Below are 17,788 nucleotides of genomic sequence, written 5' to 3'. Positions count from 1 at the left end.
TTTGTGAGTTCAAGCCCCACATCAGGCTCTGTGCTGGCAGTGCAGATCCTGCTTGGGATTCTCTCTCTCCCTCTGTCTCTGCCCTTCCCTCTCTTTCTCTCTGAAAAGAAAGAAATAAACTTAAAAAAATTAAAAACATAATAAAATAGCTGAAAATGTGGATCATTTGTGTTGACAAAGAGCTTTAGGAACCCTCAAAGAGTCTGTAAAATTAGCTAAATTAAACCATGTAGGTACAGATATATATAGTAATTTGGGGTACATTCCAATGTGTTAACCTAAATAATTTTAAGAGAGTTTTTCTTGCATCTTAAGCAACTATATTTTTTTCCATAATACTTAAATACATGTACTTTGCCCCAGCACAAACCAAACACAATGTTCCCCCTTCAGAAACATTTGGAGTGTTTGGTGGTCACAATTGGTTAATTTCTAAGTTTATCTAAGCCTGTTTATTCATCTCTAAGGTCCCCTCCATTTCTGAAACCAAGATAATTCTACACTGATGTCCTGGTATTTTATTATACTCCTAGTATTTCAGTCAAAAATAGGCCATCATAAGCTAATGTATGTGAGATGGTAGTAATTCACATCATTCTGTTCAGGTCAGCCAGCCTTTTTCCTCTTCAAACTGCCTTATAATTTTTCTAACAGACTTTACTTTTTAGAGCAGTTTTAGGTTAACAGAAAAATTAAGCATAAAGTGCAGTTATTGAACATACCCCCTCCACCATTCCCTTCCCAGTTTCACATATTAACATGCATTGATGTGGTACATTTGTCACAATTACAAACAATATTGTTATTAACTAAAGTCTGTGGTTTCCATTAGAGTTCATTCTCAGTGTTATACAGTGTTTGGGGTTTTGACAAATGCAGCCATTACAGTGTCACAAAGAATTGTTTCATGCCCTAAAAATCCCCTGTGCTCTACCTGTTCATCTCTCCTCTCCCCTGCCCCCCAGCCCCTGGCAACCACTAACCTTTTTACTGTCTTCTGTCTTTTCCAGAATGTCAAATAGTTGGAATCATACAGTGTGTACCCTTTTCAGACTGGCCTCTTTCATTTCTTTAGCAATATGCTTTTAAGCTTCCTTCTTCTATGTCTTTTGTGGCTTGATGGCTCTTTTTTTTTTTTTTTTTAATGTTTATTTATTTTTGAGAGAGAGAGTGAGACAGAGACAGCATGAGCAGGGGAGGGGCAGAGAGAGAGGGAGACACAGAATGTGAAGCAGGCTCCAGGCTCTGAGCTGTCAGCACAGAGCCCGATACAGGGCTCGAACTCATGAAACATGAGATTGTGACCTGAGCCAAAGTCGGATGCTTAACCGACTGAGCCACCCAGGTGCCCAATAGCTCTTTCTTTTTATCACTGAATAATATTCCATCATATGGATGTACCACGGTTTGTTCATCCATTTACTTATTGAAGGCCATCTTGGTTGCCTCCAGATTTTGACAATTATGAACAAAGGCGCTATAAATATTTGTATGCAGGTTTTCGTCTTAAGATTTTTTTTTCCCTGGATCCACACCCTCTTAAAATTATCTTCTTAATTGTGTTTAGTGAAGAAGAATCAATAGGAACTTACATTAAACCCTGATAATTTTTTTAAGTAAAATTGCAGTTTTTGTCTTCTCTTTCAGAGTTTTCTTTAATAAAAGCCCAAGAGATTAGATATGCCTTGATATTGAGGCATACTTTTAGGACAAATGATTTCTGTGAATTATTTCGCTCTTCAGTAGTACAACTTGGCTGCCTATTACCTTTACTGTGACAGCTTTACAGGCATTTCTAGTTAAAATTAAAGTCTAAAAACATATATTAGTAACATATGTGAGAAGTTGTAAGAAGTATCTATTTGATCTGAACATATTCATTTAGTGCTACCTTTTATGTTACTAGTTAGGTTTTCCAGCTAAATCTGTGCTCAGAGACAGGCTTCATTTCTGAAAGGATTCCTGAGGGGAAGCATTAGCTCTGGGATCCTGAATATGATGCCCCCAACATGCTCCCCATGGAACACAGAACCTTCCTTCTGTCACACCTCATGTCACCACTGTACAAACCTGGTTGCTCATGCCCCGTGCCCCTTAGAGGGCAGGAACTACGTATATTGTCACCCCAGGGCCTGCCATAACATAGCTACCTTTAGGGTGGTTTTGATGGTGATCAATAAAGTGATGCCTGTAAAGGGTCTAGTTCACTAAAACCTCAAAACACGTTGACCTCTTCCTCCAAAATGTTCGAACAGGTAAATTGATAGATTTGCTTTGGATTATTTCATTTATTTTTTACTCAACTATAATGTCAGTATTGCAGTCGTTACCCTGGTTTTCTGCATTCGCAATATGTAAGAAAGTGTTCAAAAACTTAGGAATCCTGCACTCTCATTATTATTTTTTTTAATGTTTATTTATTTATTTTGTGAGAGAGTGTGTGCATGAGTGGGAGGGGGGGTTGATGGAGGGAGCAGAGAGAGAGAATCTCAAGCTGACTCCGTGCTGTCAGCACAGAGCCTGACATGGGACTCAATCTTATGAACCACTGAGAACATGTCCTAAGCCAAAACCAAGAGTCGGACACTTGACTGACTTAGGTGCCCCTTAGTTCCAGTTTTTAAAGGCCATCACCAAGAGGAAGAGAAAATGATGGGAAACTGCTGATAAGATGGTAAATGTAATTTTGCAGTTTTATATTTTGGGGGAAGTAACTTGTTCCTAAATCGATTGGGAGTTAGCTTGCCTCTTTTAAATAATGTGTTCACAGGACTGAACTTTACAAAGCAATAAATAGGTTGCTTTGGCCTTTCAGTGTTCTCTTTGGTATGAGTAATTCCCACTTCAAAGATTCTAAGACGCACAGTGGTTGCTCAAATGAGGGATTTGCTCTGGCCAGATGACGTTCTATTCCTTTTTCCCTCCCGAGACTTACACATACCCCATCCCCCAGCCCCGAATTTTGCCTCAGGGTATAATTATCACTAATATACAGTATTCAGTCACTTCCCTAATTAAATATACTATTAGGAAACATCTGCTACTATAAGAGGTAGGCTATTATATTCAATTTCATACTCTAAAATCTTTCTCTAATCCCATAGTTGATGATGAGTATTGTTCACAGGTGTTTGTGCTCGAGGCAATTTCTCTTTTAAGAAAAGAAAAATACCTGTTTTCAACTACAATCAGGTAGAAATCCGCCTTCTCAATGCAAAATAGGAAATATATATATGTATATGTATATATATATGTATATATATATATATTTTTTTTTAATTTGTCAGGAGTAAGCAGATCTGGCAAATTTAAATTAGGGAATCTTTATTTCCCAAAGGGCTTAGATAGTTCAGACACCATAGTTCAGGTTTCTTATTGAGTCCATTCCCCTGACCTTATCTCATTTTTAAACTTTCAATCTAGAAACAATTCTAAAGTTGAATTTTCAAATCTATAAATTTCCAAATGTACCTTGATTGAAGTGTGAAGACTGTCTTTTTTCTGTGCTTGTCAAAAAAAATAATAATAATGTTGGAGAATGGATTGGAATGCTTGAAATCAGATTTTAGAATTAGATGGAAATGTCTCTATGCTCTTACAAGAGACTCAAACTGGGGACACCTGGGTAGCTCAGTCGGTTAAGCACTGAGTCTTGATTTCAGCTCTGGTCATGATCTCGTGGTTTGTAAGTTCAAGCCCAGCATCAGACTTTATACTGACAGCATGGAGACTGCTTGGAATTCTTTCTGTGCCCCTCTGCTGTGTGCTCTCTTTCTCTCTGTCTCAAAAGAAATAAAAAGAAACTTTAAAAAGAAAAAGAAGAGACTCAAAACTTAAGTCATGTTTAGTTCCTTCTACAACTCCTGTCTATTAGGATTGTTTCCAGAAATCACTTCAGGGACTACTACTTAGGAACCAGGCTTGGAAGAAATGTGCAAACAGCTGTTTTTTTAAAAGTCTCCATTTGCCCAAGTTTCAGGGAGGAATAAAATATTTCATTTTTTGTTCCCTCCCAAGTACTGCAGGTCAGTACAGGTCTAAGCCCATAAATATGAGTGTATATTAAAATAACAGTATACACAAGGCAACAGCATTTCTAACTGCTCACTGCTAAGTTTTGCTCACTTGTACTTGTGCTTTGTGAGTGATTTCCTAGGGGTCCTCCCAAAGGAAGACTGAACAATTCTGATCATCTCATCCTATATCATCTTTCTACACCCTCACTATTGCACATCACTAAAAGGTTTCATGGTCCTCTTCTGCCTTTAACGCCCACTGAAGCTCTCTTTCTAAACATACTGAGTCCATTGTCATTGGTCCAGATATGTTGCTCTGCTGAATATTCATTGTTGGAACCACCATTTCACCACTATCCTAGCATGTAGCCCAGAGATTATTCACTTATGCTCACAGATGTTGACTTTACTTCTACTCTCTCTTGCCAGTGGGAGGATGTACTTTGGAAAGCAGATAAGTGAAAGCATCCATCCTCAGAATAAGAGCAATGGCTAAAATTTGTTGATGCTCACTACATGCTGGGCCCTGGATTATGTAATCCTCACAGCTCTACAAAGTCGATGCTATATTAACATACCCATTTTACAGATGAAATAACTAAGACATAGAGGTTAAATATCTTGACACACAGTGGAGCCAAGACAGGAATCCAAACATGCCCTTCTGTGCTATTATTCACTGTACTGCAGTGTCTCCTGGAGAAGGAGCTTATCAGTGGGTCTCTTCATAAGTTCAACATGACCATACCTATGTGCACACAAACACACTCTTTTTTTAATTTTTTTAAATGTTTTTATTTATTTTTGAGAGACAGAGACATGGCATGAGTGGGGGAGGGGCAGAGAGAGAGAGAGACACAGAATCTGAAGCAGGCTCCAGGCTCTGAGCTGTCAGCATAGAGCCCGACATGGGGCTCGAACTCACAAGCTGTGAGATGATGACCTGAGCCGAAGTCAGACGCTCAGCCAACTGAGCCACCGAGGCGGCCCCACACAAACACACTCTTGTTCTTATAAGTGATGGATTGAACTTATCATAAGTGAGAAGTTGGTGTGTTTTTTCACATGTTTACAATTAGCTTTTTTTTTTAAGTTTTTTTTTTATTTTATTGTTAATTATTTATTTTTTAATTTACATCCCAAGTTAGCATATGGTGCAACAGTGATTTCAGGAGTAGATTCCTTAATGTCCCTAACCCATTTAGCCTATCCCCCCTCCCACACTCCCTCCATCAACCCTCTGTTTGTTCTCTACACTTAAGAGTCTCTTCTGTTTTGTCCCCCTCCCTGTTTTTATGTTATTTTTGCTTCCCTTCCCTTACGTTTGTCTGTTTTATATCTTAAAGTCCTCATATGAGTGAAGTCATATGATACTTGTCTTTCTCCGACTGAATAATTTCACTTAGCATAATACCCTCTAGTTCCATTCACATAGTTGTAAATGGCAAGATTTCATTCTTTTTGATTGCCGAATAATGCTCCACTGTATATATATACCACATGTTTATCCTTTCATCTGTCAATGGACATTTGGGCTCTTTCCATGCTTTGGCTATTGTCAGTAGCGCTGCTAATAAACATTGGGCTACATGTGCCCCTTCGAAACAGCATACCTGTATCCCTTGGATAAATACCTAGTAGTGCAGTTGCTGGGTCTTAGGGTAGTTCTAGTTTTAATTTTTTGAGGAACCTCCATACTGTTTTCCAGAGTGGCTGCACCAGTTTACATTCCCGTACAATTAGCTTTTTAACTAAAAAAATATATACATTTTTAAAACTTCTCATTTTATTATTATAAAAGTAATAAACATTCATTGTTATCCAGTTTTAAAACATAGATAGGGAAAGGAGAAATAAAAAGGGAGCACCTGGGTGGCTCAGTAGGTTGAGCAATCTGACTTTATCTCGGCTCAGGTTATGATCTCACAATTCATGACATCGAGCCCCACATCGGGCTCTGAGCTGATAGCACAGAGCCTGCTTGGGATTCTCCTTCTCCCTCACTCTCTCTCTCTCTCTCTCTCTCTCTCTCAAAAATCAATAAATAAACATTAAAAAAATGGTAATTTTATCACACAGAGATGGTAAACACCTCTCTGTTAACACCTTGTTCCTATGTAATCCTCCAAACTAATTAATCATGCATTCATAGGCATCTCTTTTCTACAAAGCAATAGGAATATACTGTGCCTACTGTTTTCTATTTTCTAATCTATTTTTAACATAACAACATATTTTAAAATATTTTTGTTCCAATAAATATTTATCTCCAACATTATTTGTAGTGGTTGAACAATATTCCAATCAATAACTGAACCAAACTCATTTAACCAGTTCCCCTTGTTGGTCATTAGGTCATTTTGAATCTTTTCAAATTATAACCAACACTGTGGGCAACATCCTTACACCTACATCTTTTGCCACGGGTCTGATTGTTTCCTTAGAATTAGCCACTAAATATAGACTGGCTAGGTCAAAAGTATACACATCTTGAAACCCTGGGTAAAAATTGCCAAACTGCCTTCTAAAAACCTGGTTCCAGTTGACACTTCTGGAAGCAGTACACGAAAGTGTGTTGGTGTTTGCTCGTCACGTCTCTCAAGGTATATACTTAATTACCTTGGATGTGCTCCTAGTTGAGGGAGAACTGGGGAACTTTTATGAGAATCCATACATCTTCAGCGTTAGCCCTGGGCCTGTCAGCTCTGTCTGATCAACATCTATTCCAGAAGTACCTCTAGAATCTATCTTTATGACCTGAACTCTTTATTTTATGTGAAGAATGTTTTTTACTTTCACAGTCCCTGAGAAACCATGGAAGTTTAAATAATTCTTGTTATTTGCTCTGAAGACCAAGATCTGTAACTAAGTGCTAACTAAGGATTTTTGGAAATCACTTGTCAAGTGGAGGATAGTGTGTTTTGATAAATTAGCTTCTCTCTGAATTAATGTAGGATGCAGTACAACTGAGTTTACATGCATAGCAGCAGAGAACAGTTCTGACAGTGACTTTCAATCAAAAATCAACTATTTATTTAACTTATTTATTTTGAGAGAGAGAGAGAGCACGCACAAGCAGGGGTGGGTAGAGAGAAGGAGAGACAGAATTCCAAGTAAGCTCCACACCATCAGCACAGAGCCTGATGCCGGGCTTGAATTCATGAACTGTGAGATCATGACCTGAGCCAAGACAAGGAGTCAGATGCTTAACCACCTGTGCCACCCAGGAGCCCCCAAAATCAACTGTGTTTTTAGAACAGAAGTTTTCGAACTGTGGTAGCAGCAGTAGCTTCTGGAAATTTGTTATAAGTGCAAGTCTTAGGCCTTATCTCAGACTCACTGTCTTAGTTTTTCAGGCTGCTATAATAAAAATACCATGTGACTGGGAGAAATTTATTTCTTGTGGTTCTGAAGGCTGAGAAGTCCCCAAGTCAAGACACTGGCCAGCCCTCTTCCTGGCTCATAGATGGCCATCTTCACTGCCCTCTCATGATGGAAGAGGACCCTTTTATACCTTTTATAAGCACACTTAATCCCATTCACAGCTCCACTCTCATGACCTAAGCACCTCCCAAAGGCCCCAACTCCTAATAATTTGGGCATTAGGATTCAACATAAGAAGTTTGGGAGATCACAGACCTTCAGTTCATAACACTTACTGCATCAGAAACTGTAGATGTGGGGCTCAACAATTTGTTATTTACCAGGCCTTCCATGTGATTCCAATGCCCACGAAAGTTTGAGAACAGCTGCCTTGGTCCACTGGGCATTCCTGTTAAGTCTGCCATGCAGTTAGGTTGCCCTGGTGGAATCATTCTGCCATGGTGCCTGGAAAGCAGCCAGGGCCAGAGGAGTAGAGATAGAGGGCATCGCTTTGCACTGTACTAGATTTGGCCAGGGTGTGTGAGTTACACTTGGCAGTACAATAGCCGTGTCTTGTGCCAAGGGAGTAGTTAGAATGGCTGCCTGCCCACCGTCTGCTCTTGTCACATGGTCGTACCAGGCTCTGTACTCACCCAGCCCTTGTGTCAGGCTTCTCCTGGCCAGAAAAGCCCTTGAGAGGTCATCTAGCCTCATTTCCCAGCCAAATGAGACTTACCCCTAAGTCATCAGTGACAAATAAGAGTCCAGACTATTTTTAAAGACATCCAGAGGGGAAAACTTCGCAGCTGCCCCTAATAATCCTCCTGCTGTTTCAAAAAGTCTTTCCTTCTCAGCACTTGCAATTTGAACCAGTTCCCTATTGCAAAAATGAAGACCTAACCCTTCTCTCCTTGAGGCTGACAAATCACAAGGTCGGTAAGGCTTTCCCATCCCATAGGAATCTCCTGGCTTATCTCTAATCACATCTGTGGTTCTCCTCCAAGTTCTTTCAAGGCCTCCGTGCCTGGCTCTGGGCACCAGGGCTCTCTGAAAAGTCTGCTGAGCTCCTGGTGCACTGAGAGGCTGGCACTGTGTTCTTCTTTATAAAGCTGGCTTTGTGCTCGTGACGATACATTCATTCGTTTGTTCATTCACTTAATAATTATGGATTTCAGCAGCTGTTAGACTGAACCCTATGAAATTGCTGATATTTCACCATTTTTTTTGACCCATAAAAAATGGCAGTGTCATAGGGCTAAACCTGAGACCATGTGCTAGTCATTATGGAGGAGATCAGAGACAAATCAAGAAAGATGTGGGCCATCCTCCAAGAACTCCCTGTATGGTGAGGGAGACAAACCTGAGACCCATGGCAGCGAACCCTAAGGGAGAGCGGCAGAGGTTCACAGGGCATACCTGGGGTAAGAGGTGGCCATCCTGTCAGGCTGCGAGGCCACACAAGGCTTTCCCAGAAAATGACGTTGAAACTGAGTTCTGAAGGGTAAAGGTGCATTTCAAATAGCCGATCTGTGGTCTGCTTTCTATCTCTTAGAACCTCCGCAACATAATTAGTATCACTAAATACAAAATACAACACTGCTTGTTTTCTACATTTTTTAAATCATTTGAAAGGCACTTAGGGCTACCAAACATAATTGTCTGATCCTATTTTAATTTGCTTGCTGAGACTGAATATAATAATTAAGCTTTGAAATGATCTAAAGAAAATATTATATGGCAAAATTAATAGTTACGACTCAGCACTGAATATCTAACTAGAAAGCATTCTCAGGGTAGCCATGTGTAGGTTAAAAATATACTGTGAGCTGGATGGCAGTAGCCCATCCAGAAATCTGTTCCCCAGTCTGTGTTTAAAATACACTGGAAATGAGCAGGGTATTGTAAGAATGAAGGGTTGGTGATCTCTTCCCCATGGGCTGCCTCACTCTGTTCCCTCTCTGTACTGGTTATGGGGCACAAATGACTCTCATTAGGAACATAAACATCACTCCAAACTCCAACGCAACATTACGGCTCACAGCTGAAGTGCTCCCTGTTGTAAACCTCTTTGCTCTCACTCACACTTACGAAAGCCATGCTCTGAGACCAGAGCATCCCTGCAGTCTCAAAAGGATATTCTCAGACTGTTGACTCTGCATTAGAAAAGGAGAAACTGTCCCTTCTTGGGGCATGCTATAAGGATAAAATAAAAGTACCAACAGCAATCTCTGACTTGATAAAAAGATTAAAAGATGGTATTACTTTCCTTGGTGTATCCAACAATCCCTCTTAAAAAAAAAAAAAAGAATAAATAAATGTAAAAAAAAAAATTAAAAAAAAAAAGGTTCTAAAAGTGTTCAGTTACTTTACAGTATCTCAGGTGCCCACCTCCAGATATGACATTACAGTCTGTATTCTGTGTAAATGCTTACAGATAATATAAAGTGCTAAATGTAAAGCTGGCTTTACATTTAAGATTCAAAAGTTGCACTTTATTTTGGATTTCAGAAAGGTAGGTATTTTCCCTCTATAACTAAATACTGTTTCTGTTAGAGTAATAAAAGGATGATAGTCTTATTTTGGGAAACTGTGAACAAAATACAATTGAATATCACTGTAATGCTCTTAGCAGGAGAGCAAGATGCTATGAAGGTTAAGTTAATTTTGGGCATTACCCATGAGTATTCAGCTGCTCAAGTATCCAGAGGTCCTCATTACAAGTGAATCTCTCCTATAAAGCTGGCACTGAAGGGGAGGGAATTTGAGGGCTTGGGGAAGGCTCAGAAAGTCCACCAAGAATATGGTGCAGAAAAAAAAACAACTGGAAACAAAAGAGAACCATAACATAAGGTTTGCCCTGAGCATTTCACTGGGGAAAAGAGCTTGAAGAAGTGAATTCTGTTTATACAGATCAATAAGGCTTGAATGTTTAACATACGTACATATATGGGAGTATTAACTACCAGAATCGCAGCAAAGCTTGCAGATAAGTCATAGAGACCAGTGTCACCTGCAGCTGAGTGCTTTGTAACTTGAGCAGTGATGTCCAGACTAGGTGCCTCCGTCCCTGGGAAGGAGAAGAAAACAATAATTTCAACACGTAACAGAAAATGGAGACGGCGGGATGTGGGCTGTCTGTGATTGGACTGGAGCCCTGCTCATATTTCGGTATCTGTACAGCCTTCACAAAATGAAGTAGGCGCTTATTGGATTTCTTGCCTGATTATTCTCCCTGAAGACTCGGTATATTAGCTTTCTTCTATGCGTCTTCAACCTTTCATTAAAATAGCGTATGAAAAGACCTCTTTGAAAGCTCTGTCAGAGTACACCAACAGAAAGTCCCCTAAAACAGGTTGGATTTCTATCTCCTAGAATTTTAAATGCCTTAAAGAAGGGGCATTGCATTGAAGAGCTGCCAGAGTGACTCTGCGGCCAGCCAGGGTCCATCATCATCTTGTCACGGCGCGCAGTGGGAAAGAAGCTCGGTTTGGGCTCCAGATTGGACTGTGTGGCCACCCCCAGCGCTGCCGTCCACACAGCCTGCAGCGGGGGCACACCAGCGTGGCCTTCAGCTGGGAGAGCAGGGACTCTTGGCACCTAGAAAAAATGACCACCTTTTCTCTTGTCTTCTTTGTCCACGTTGTCTGAGCGTATAACGTAGAATCCTTGTATCGGGACAGAAATCATCGCTGATGCCCTCATTTCAGCCTGAGAGCCCATGTCCCAGCCTGCCCGTTGTCCCAGCCCTCCGCTCCCTCTCACTGACAATCACTGCACACCCCTCTGTATTCTTTCCTCTGTCTGCTGTTCTTTCCTCCTCACGCTGCTCTTAATAAAATCAGCAACAAAGTTTTCTAGTTGCTGAAGCCCAGGATTTTGCCCAGAAGACCCAATACATGTAGCAGCTGCTTTGCCTGCCAGCCATGATGTCGGGCTTCAATTTTTAGCTTTTTTCAGCCCTCCTGGCGTCGGGCACGGCTCCCACCTTCTAAGGAATCTGCCCCTTGACTTCTGCCATACTGCGTTCAAGCACCTTCCAACTCTGTTTCAGCTTCATTGACTCTTAATTCCCCACTCCTTAAGGGTTATCTTCCCCAGACAGGGGATTCTTAGCCCTCTTCTTGTTCACTCCTTGAGCCACCTCATCTCCTCAGGCACCCCTGCTGTGCACATGGATTTCCAGATCAGATTCTTCTAATTTCCTGCTGGACATCTCCACCTGATTACCAATGTTCAAGGGGTTTTCATGCAAAAGCATGCTCCTGTGTAGTATCCCTTATCTCAGTTGAGGGTCTCTTCATCGGTGACCTCTTCTCGCTCACTCATCTTTCATAACAGATGGGTTAGCAGAGTCTCTCTAATCTTCTTCATCAGAGTTATGGCTCCCTCTTCCATGCTTGCACTTGTGTTTCAGCTTGGGTGCTTAGGGTCTCCTATTTGAATGTACCTCTCCTTCCAGCCTTGCTGCATTCAGTCTCTAGCTGTTCCAGTGCATCCGGTCACCAGCACTGGCTTTCTGCAACCCAGCTCTGTGTCACTCCCTACTTAAAAGCTTCCAGAGAATTCTAACTTGGCAGAGTAAGTCACAGCCTTCCAAACCTACTGTATCTGCCTCATCTTCCACCAATTACCCAAACCCACCCCATTATTTCTCACTTCCAGGCATGTGTATATGTTGATTCTTCTGCTAAAAAGCCTCCTTTGTCCTCTTTTGGCCCCTAGAAAATCCCCATTCACCCTCTTGGAACAGCTCAGTCAGCCCTAGCAGGCAGTCACTGCTTTGTCAAATGAATAATGAAGACTTGCCCTACTCTCTCCTGCAAAGTGAAGCTCTCTTTGCTCAGTACTCTGGAGGCACTCTGTTTCTCACTGTTGCATTTATCAGCATTTGTGTTGTGGCTTCTCTTTGTGGCAGACCAGGCCAGGAACATGGTGTGTAGCTAGCTCCTGTGCTGCCTCTTCCTCTCCCTGTCCCATGGCAGACCTCGTTCCCAACCGTCTTTCCCACTGAGCCGAGACACAGGCTTACAATTTTCTCAATACCGCACTCGGGACGCCACTTGCTGCAGACTGTAGTTTGCACACAGCTTGAGGTCTGCTTGACGTGCCCCGAAGTAGACTCTGAGCTTTCCCAGCACAGTGGGCTGCCTACTATAACCACTCAATTGCTGAATGAATGACAGATGGTTTTGCTTTTTCCCTTTGGGGCTTTCTTAATACTAAATGAAATGTTGATCTTTTAATCTTATATTGTTCGATGGTATAGATAGATGTGTCTGAGAGAAATGTATTCATGGCAAGGAATGAGTGAGGTAATTTGTTGAAATCCATTGTTACCCTTTGCAGAGAATTCTTCACACACACATTCAGTCCACCAAGCCACTACCCGTGCCGGCCGGCTATAGCTCTCTCTTTACAGAGCTCAGCAAATTGGCACACTGAGCGTTACTTCTTCTAGCTTTGCCTTTGATTTACCTTGCACACTTTTAAAGTTGGTTGGATAAAGCATTAAAAAAACAAAAGTATCTGCATCTCTTTGGCAAACACAGAAGAAAACTAACAAGCTTGGGTAATTTTAAAACTAGTTAAAAAGCACTTCAAGAGTGCTTTTTCTCTATACCGTGTGAAACACTTAATGAATACTAAATAGTAACACTCTTACTGATCCATTTGCTCCATCTTTGAAACCAGTACAGTAGCTCTCCAAAAGATGTGTCAAAACAGTCAGGAAAACGTGAAACACCTTTTCCATGGCTCAAGTGAAAGATGTAATGCAATTATGATTTTAGAGTTCAGTGAGTTTCAGTCACACTATCCAACTAAAAGCCTTCTTTAATTCTGGTCACATTTCAGAATTTTAAAATGGAAAATTGGGTAATGTTTTCTCCCGATTCCCTTAATATCCATAAGACAGGTAGGTGGTTGTGGGACACTGGAAGTGGAGGGTTCTGGTGTGTCGGTCGTGAGACTAGGCGATGCAGTAAACGGGAATTAGAAAACAAAAGGACAGACGAGGTCTGGAAAAGCCCACAGCCATTCCTAAAACAGTTTCACTGCATCTGTATGTATCGATAAAACCTATTCTCCATTCACTTTTTAATGACTTTATGCTGTTGGTGAATTATTGAAATGGTTTCCTCACTTTTTTATGTATTTTCTCTCCTATTTTGTTCCCACCTGTCTTATCTGGAAAACCCATCAGGCTAACTGTCAGGTAGGTTCTTCTTGATGTTTAATGTGATTATTAGGAGGATCCATAGTGGGAAATGAAGTACACAGACTGTTGGTGACCCGTGATGAATGATAAAGCTAAACAGAAAAGACTCATACTAAATTGTGGAGAAACTTTTTGCAGATGCATAAAACTATAGAAGCTGAAGACTCTGGGCACATTAAGCCAGTGTGAACATCTGTCATAAGAACATAGCCTAAGGAAATCTAGCAGCTCTAAATGATAAAGTAGGTTGTTACCTGGACTGTCCAGTTTTGCTGTGGCTGTTCCTGGAGGGCTTAATTGTTGTAGGGTGGTATTGTTTCCCGCATGGTCACAAGTGATGGTGCTGTAAATATATCAGCTCTTACGGATTTGGCCAGGTTTGAGAAAAATTCACAATGATGTATTTTAAATCCCTATTTTAACCACACATTCAGACATACGTCATGCCTTGAAGAAAGAGTGACTAGGAGAAGGGGGAGCAGTGGCATATATTTTGCTAATGCTAAACTCACCCTTGGAGTTAACACTGACATGGTTTAACTCTAGTCAAAGAAGCGTTGCTTGAAATTGCAGTAGGAGACAGAGCTGTCCATTTCTCCCTTTGGTGTCGGGGAAAAGGAGTATTCCTTCACCCACGGGAGGCAGAACAGGCTGTTTTTAGATCCTCAAGTGCAAGACAGATAGTTTAGAACCCCAAACCACAGCTAAGCCCAAGAGAAGGGAGACCTACATTTAAATTAATGTGTTTGGTGTGTGTTTGTGTGTGTGTGTGTGTGTGTGTGTGTTGTTTTTAACTTGGGCTCATTTTTATCTTCCAAGAGGAGAAATTATGTGCTTCAGTTGCCATGCAACACAAACCGCTCTAACAGCTTTCTAATTTTAATTTCAGAAGTCTACAGAGCAAATGAAGAAGGTCCCCACTATTATTCTTTCAGTCTCTTATAAAGGAGTCAAATTCATTGATGCAACAAATAAGGTGAGTAGTGCACCTCTCTTTGCCTTAGACACCAGATACAGCCCTGGGAATGTGATCTAAAATCCTTGTGTCTCGTCATGCCCAGCATCTCTCATTTTATTCACTTCCTGTCCCCACCTGTCTGCTCTCTGCACATCCATAGATACACCCATGCACATGTGTACACACACACACACACTCATACATGTATACAGAAGGACAGATTTCATCTGGGGAACTTGATCTAGGATTCCTATACATATTTTGCTTTTTCTGTGGTGCCTTCTCGCATAGACTGTGGCCACTTAGTATATGGCATTTCCCTCTGGCTCTAGAGAACATTACAAGGGGGGGATGTCATGTATAGAATGACAGTGCATTACAAGGCGGGGAGGTGTCCTGTATAGAATGACAATGCATTACAGGGGAGGGGTGTCATGTATAGCATGATAATGCATTACAAGGAGGGGGTGTCATGTATAGAATGACAATGCATTAAAGGGGAGGGGCGTCATGTATAGAATGACAATGCAACAAAGCCATCACCCCTTCACCAGAGGAACTGTCACTAGCTAAAGGACTAGGACGTTCGTCCTCCCATTTGTCTAGAGATATACATGTCCTTTCTTTGGATATATGTAATGAACACATTCTCTGACTTTTACATTTTATAATTGCATTTCTTCTCAGCGCTTGAGATGGGACAGAGGGTTTCAGCTGTATTGTTTTCTGAGAAGAAATAATCACAAAGAAGGTCAGGCCACACTGTGACTCTGTTGTGACTTTGTACTCACAGTGGAAACAGTTCATGGGCTCTAAGGTCAAGTGTGAACAGCCGGGTTGCATTTCACTTAAGTGTTCTAGAGCTCCTTTCTTGGCGAAGATGACAGAATGCCGGTGCTAGACTAGAGCTCCTGGGTGTGACCACTGTCACTCCCCACAAACAGTCAAACTTGATGGGCTCCTCCTCACAGAACCCCCAGATGTCCTTGTGTTTTATTCCTGTACCCTCCCAGATGATAAGCTCTAGAAAGAGGGGAAATGAGGTGATCCCCATTGGTGAATACCATTTCTTTTCTGGACCCCCTACCGAGTCCCCTCACCTACACCCACTCCACTTTGGAGAAAGGGAACAGAAGTTGTGAAACAGGTGAACTAAACAGTAGTAATTTAGGGCCAGGGAAACTGGATTTAGCCACCAGGGGAAAGTCCCATGGGCAGTGACTCTTGGGCAACTATAATAAACCTGAGCATCTGATTCAACCAGTTCGGATTTTCCTGATTTGTTTTCTGTAACAAAGAAGATTGCTATATCAGCAGTCAGACAAGCCCAGGCTCCCCGGATCTACTTAGGAGAGCAACCTTCCAGTTTTAGAAACAGTTCTGAAACCAGAGCAGAAAGCTTATAACCCAGCATGATTAAGTAGGCTGTGGATCTCCAAAGCACAGAGTCAGTTACCTTACGTGGAATGATAGTTTCAAGTCTGCAATATATTGTTGATAGTTACTATTGTTGGATTACAGCTGTGGAGATTCTAATCAGAAAAATCCAGACCTATTTGCTCTTTTATTAGTTGGAAGCAACTTCAGTTACCACTGCACAAACTTTCTGTATCCTTAAATTATAGTCAGTTGGTTTTTAAAGTTTTGGAACTTTATGGAAGTCTCATTGGCGATACCTCATTGCTGTCACTGTTTCAAAGTTTCAAGAAAGGCTTTGGCATTTGGGTTTTTTCCCCTAACCTAGAGCAACTGTCTCTACCCCATTTGCATTTGAAAACCATGAATAGTAGTCTATTTCTAGTAGAAGAGTCTGAAACTCTTAGATTAACAACCTAAGCAGTAGTGGATTCTGACAATTTCTAAACAAGTGGTATTTGCCCTGACAAGTTTCCAGAGTCTTAAGGCTATCATTCTGTGAAGCTGGTGGTGTGACTGGATGCATCCGTGTCAGTAGCATCCTCTATTCCAGTCTCCATGACCACAGGCAAGAGAGCTCTGTCGGTTCTGTTGCATTTTGCTCACGGACACATCAGTGTTATAGAACTTGATCCCCCCCAAACCTAAAGGAGAGACTTCTGCTTCAGTTGCCAGTAACTAGATGAGTTAGCCATAAATCTCTGCCCACTGATGACTGTTGTCTGGAAGTATAAGCACTGAAAAATATGCAGAAGATAATTCTGTGTGAATTAGAACACTAAAGAAGGCCAGCATATCTTCCAAGTTCTTGTAGTGTGGTCCTCAGCATATTTTGAGAATCTAGAGCAAAGGCAAAGTGCCTATGTTGGTGGCAGGCAGAGCCAACCTCTCCATGACAACATGTGCCTGGCTTTTTCAGGAATTGGGGGACATTGGCTTTAACACTGACACTTATACAGTGTCCCCATCCCAGTGTCCTGCAATGTGGCTGATCTACCCCGACCCAGCAGTGGATAGGGAGAGAGTGGATGACTCAGGGCCACAGTCTGATAGTTGGTGTGTGAGAAGCCAAAGGAAAGAGATTGTATTAGAAGTGTAGAAGAAAGAAATAGTGTCAGGCTATATTGGTGGGATTTGACTGCAGAAAGCTGAGAAACTCTACCATCAGCCAGGGCTGAAGGACTGGTTCCAGAAAGCATAGAAGAGCCACTGTTGAAGGACCATTCTCAAGTTGTGATGTGAAGGGCGCTGTGCTCAGACACCTAGACTCCAGCAGTGTCCTCAGCGCATCTTCGTATGCCACCTTGTTCTGTAGCAAAGGCCAACTTCTGATTAACGCTCATAACAGGACAGGAACAGAGTGATAAACTCCAGAGCCCTGATTGCAGTTTAAGCCAGAGATTTCTCCCATGGGAGGTGTTGTCTCACTGGGCCACTTTGACTTGAAGGACTTGTGGAGACATATTAGAAGACCTCACGACATGAGGTACTAGTGGCCAACTAAGCCTGTAATAAGGCACAACCTAAAGTCACAACCTAATTTTCATATCTGATGCTTCCATTGTGCTTTATTCCTAGACAGTCCTCTCCTGACCACTGCATATCTCTTACTCTGCCCTAGAGAGGTAGAGGGGGTTGTTCATCCTGCACGTGCACAGGGGGAGGAATGGAAGACCTCAGAGTCTCTGTTAAGTGACCGCCCCACAGTCATACAGCCAGCTGGTCGTGGAAAAGGATTGACTCTCTAACACGTCTTCTGTTCCTCCACAGCCACCATCCACCAGTTAATTTTGAGTGTGTGCTCCTCTTCCATTCTTA

The 17,788-nt window shown here is 41.6% G+C and overlaps 1 protein-coding gene across 2 annotated transcripts in view; it reads left to right on the top strand.

Annotated features, from left to right (window-relative positions):
- LOC125919459 (ankyrin repeat and sterile alpha motif domain-containing protein 1B-like) overlaps positions 1 to 17,788 on the top strand; it is an 84,388-nt gene that overhangs the window by 33,129 nt on the left and 33,471 nt on the right. For both annotated transcript variants that reach the window (XM_049626142.1, XM_049626143.1), the window contains exons 5-6: positions 13,582 to 13,593; positions 14,486 to 14,572. In XM_049626142.1, the coding sequence (XP_049482099.1) occupies positions 13,582 to 13,593; positions 14,486 to 14,572 (99 nt within the window). The remainder of the gene's footprint in view (positions 1 to 13,581; positions 13,594 to 14,485; positions 14,573 to 17,788) is intronic.

The sequence above is a fragment of the Panthera uncia genome, chromosome B4, assembly GCF_023721935.1.
Source record: "Panthera uncia isolate 11264 chromosome B4, Puncia_PCG_1.0, whole genome shotgun sequence".
Lineage (NCBI taxonomy): Eukaryota > Metazoa > Chordata > Mammalia > Carnivora > Felidae > Panthera > Panthera uncia.
The sequence above is the reverse complement of the archived record's forward strand: the minus strand, read 5'-3'. Positions and strand labels throughout refer to the sequence as shown.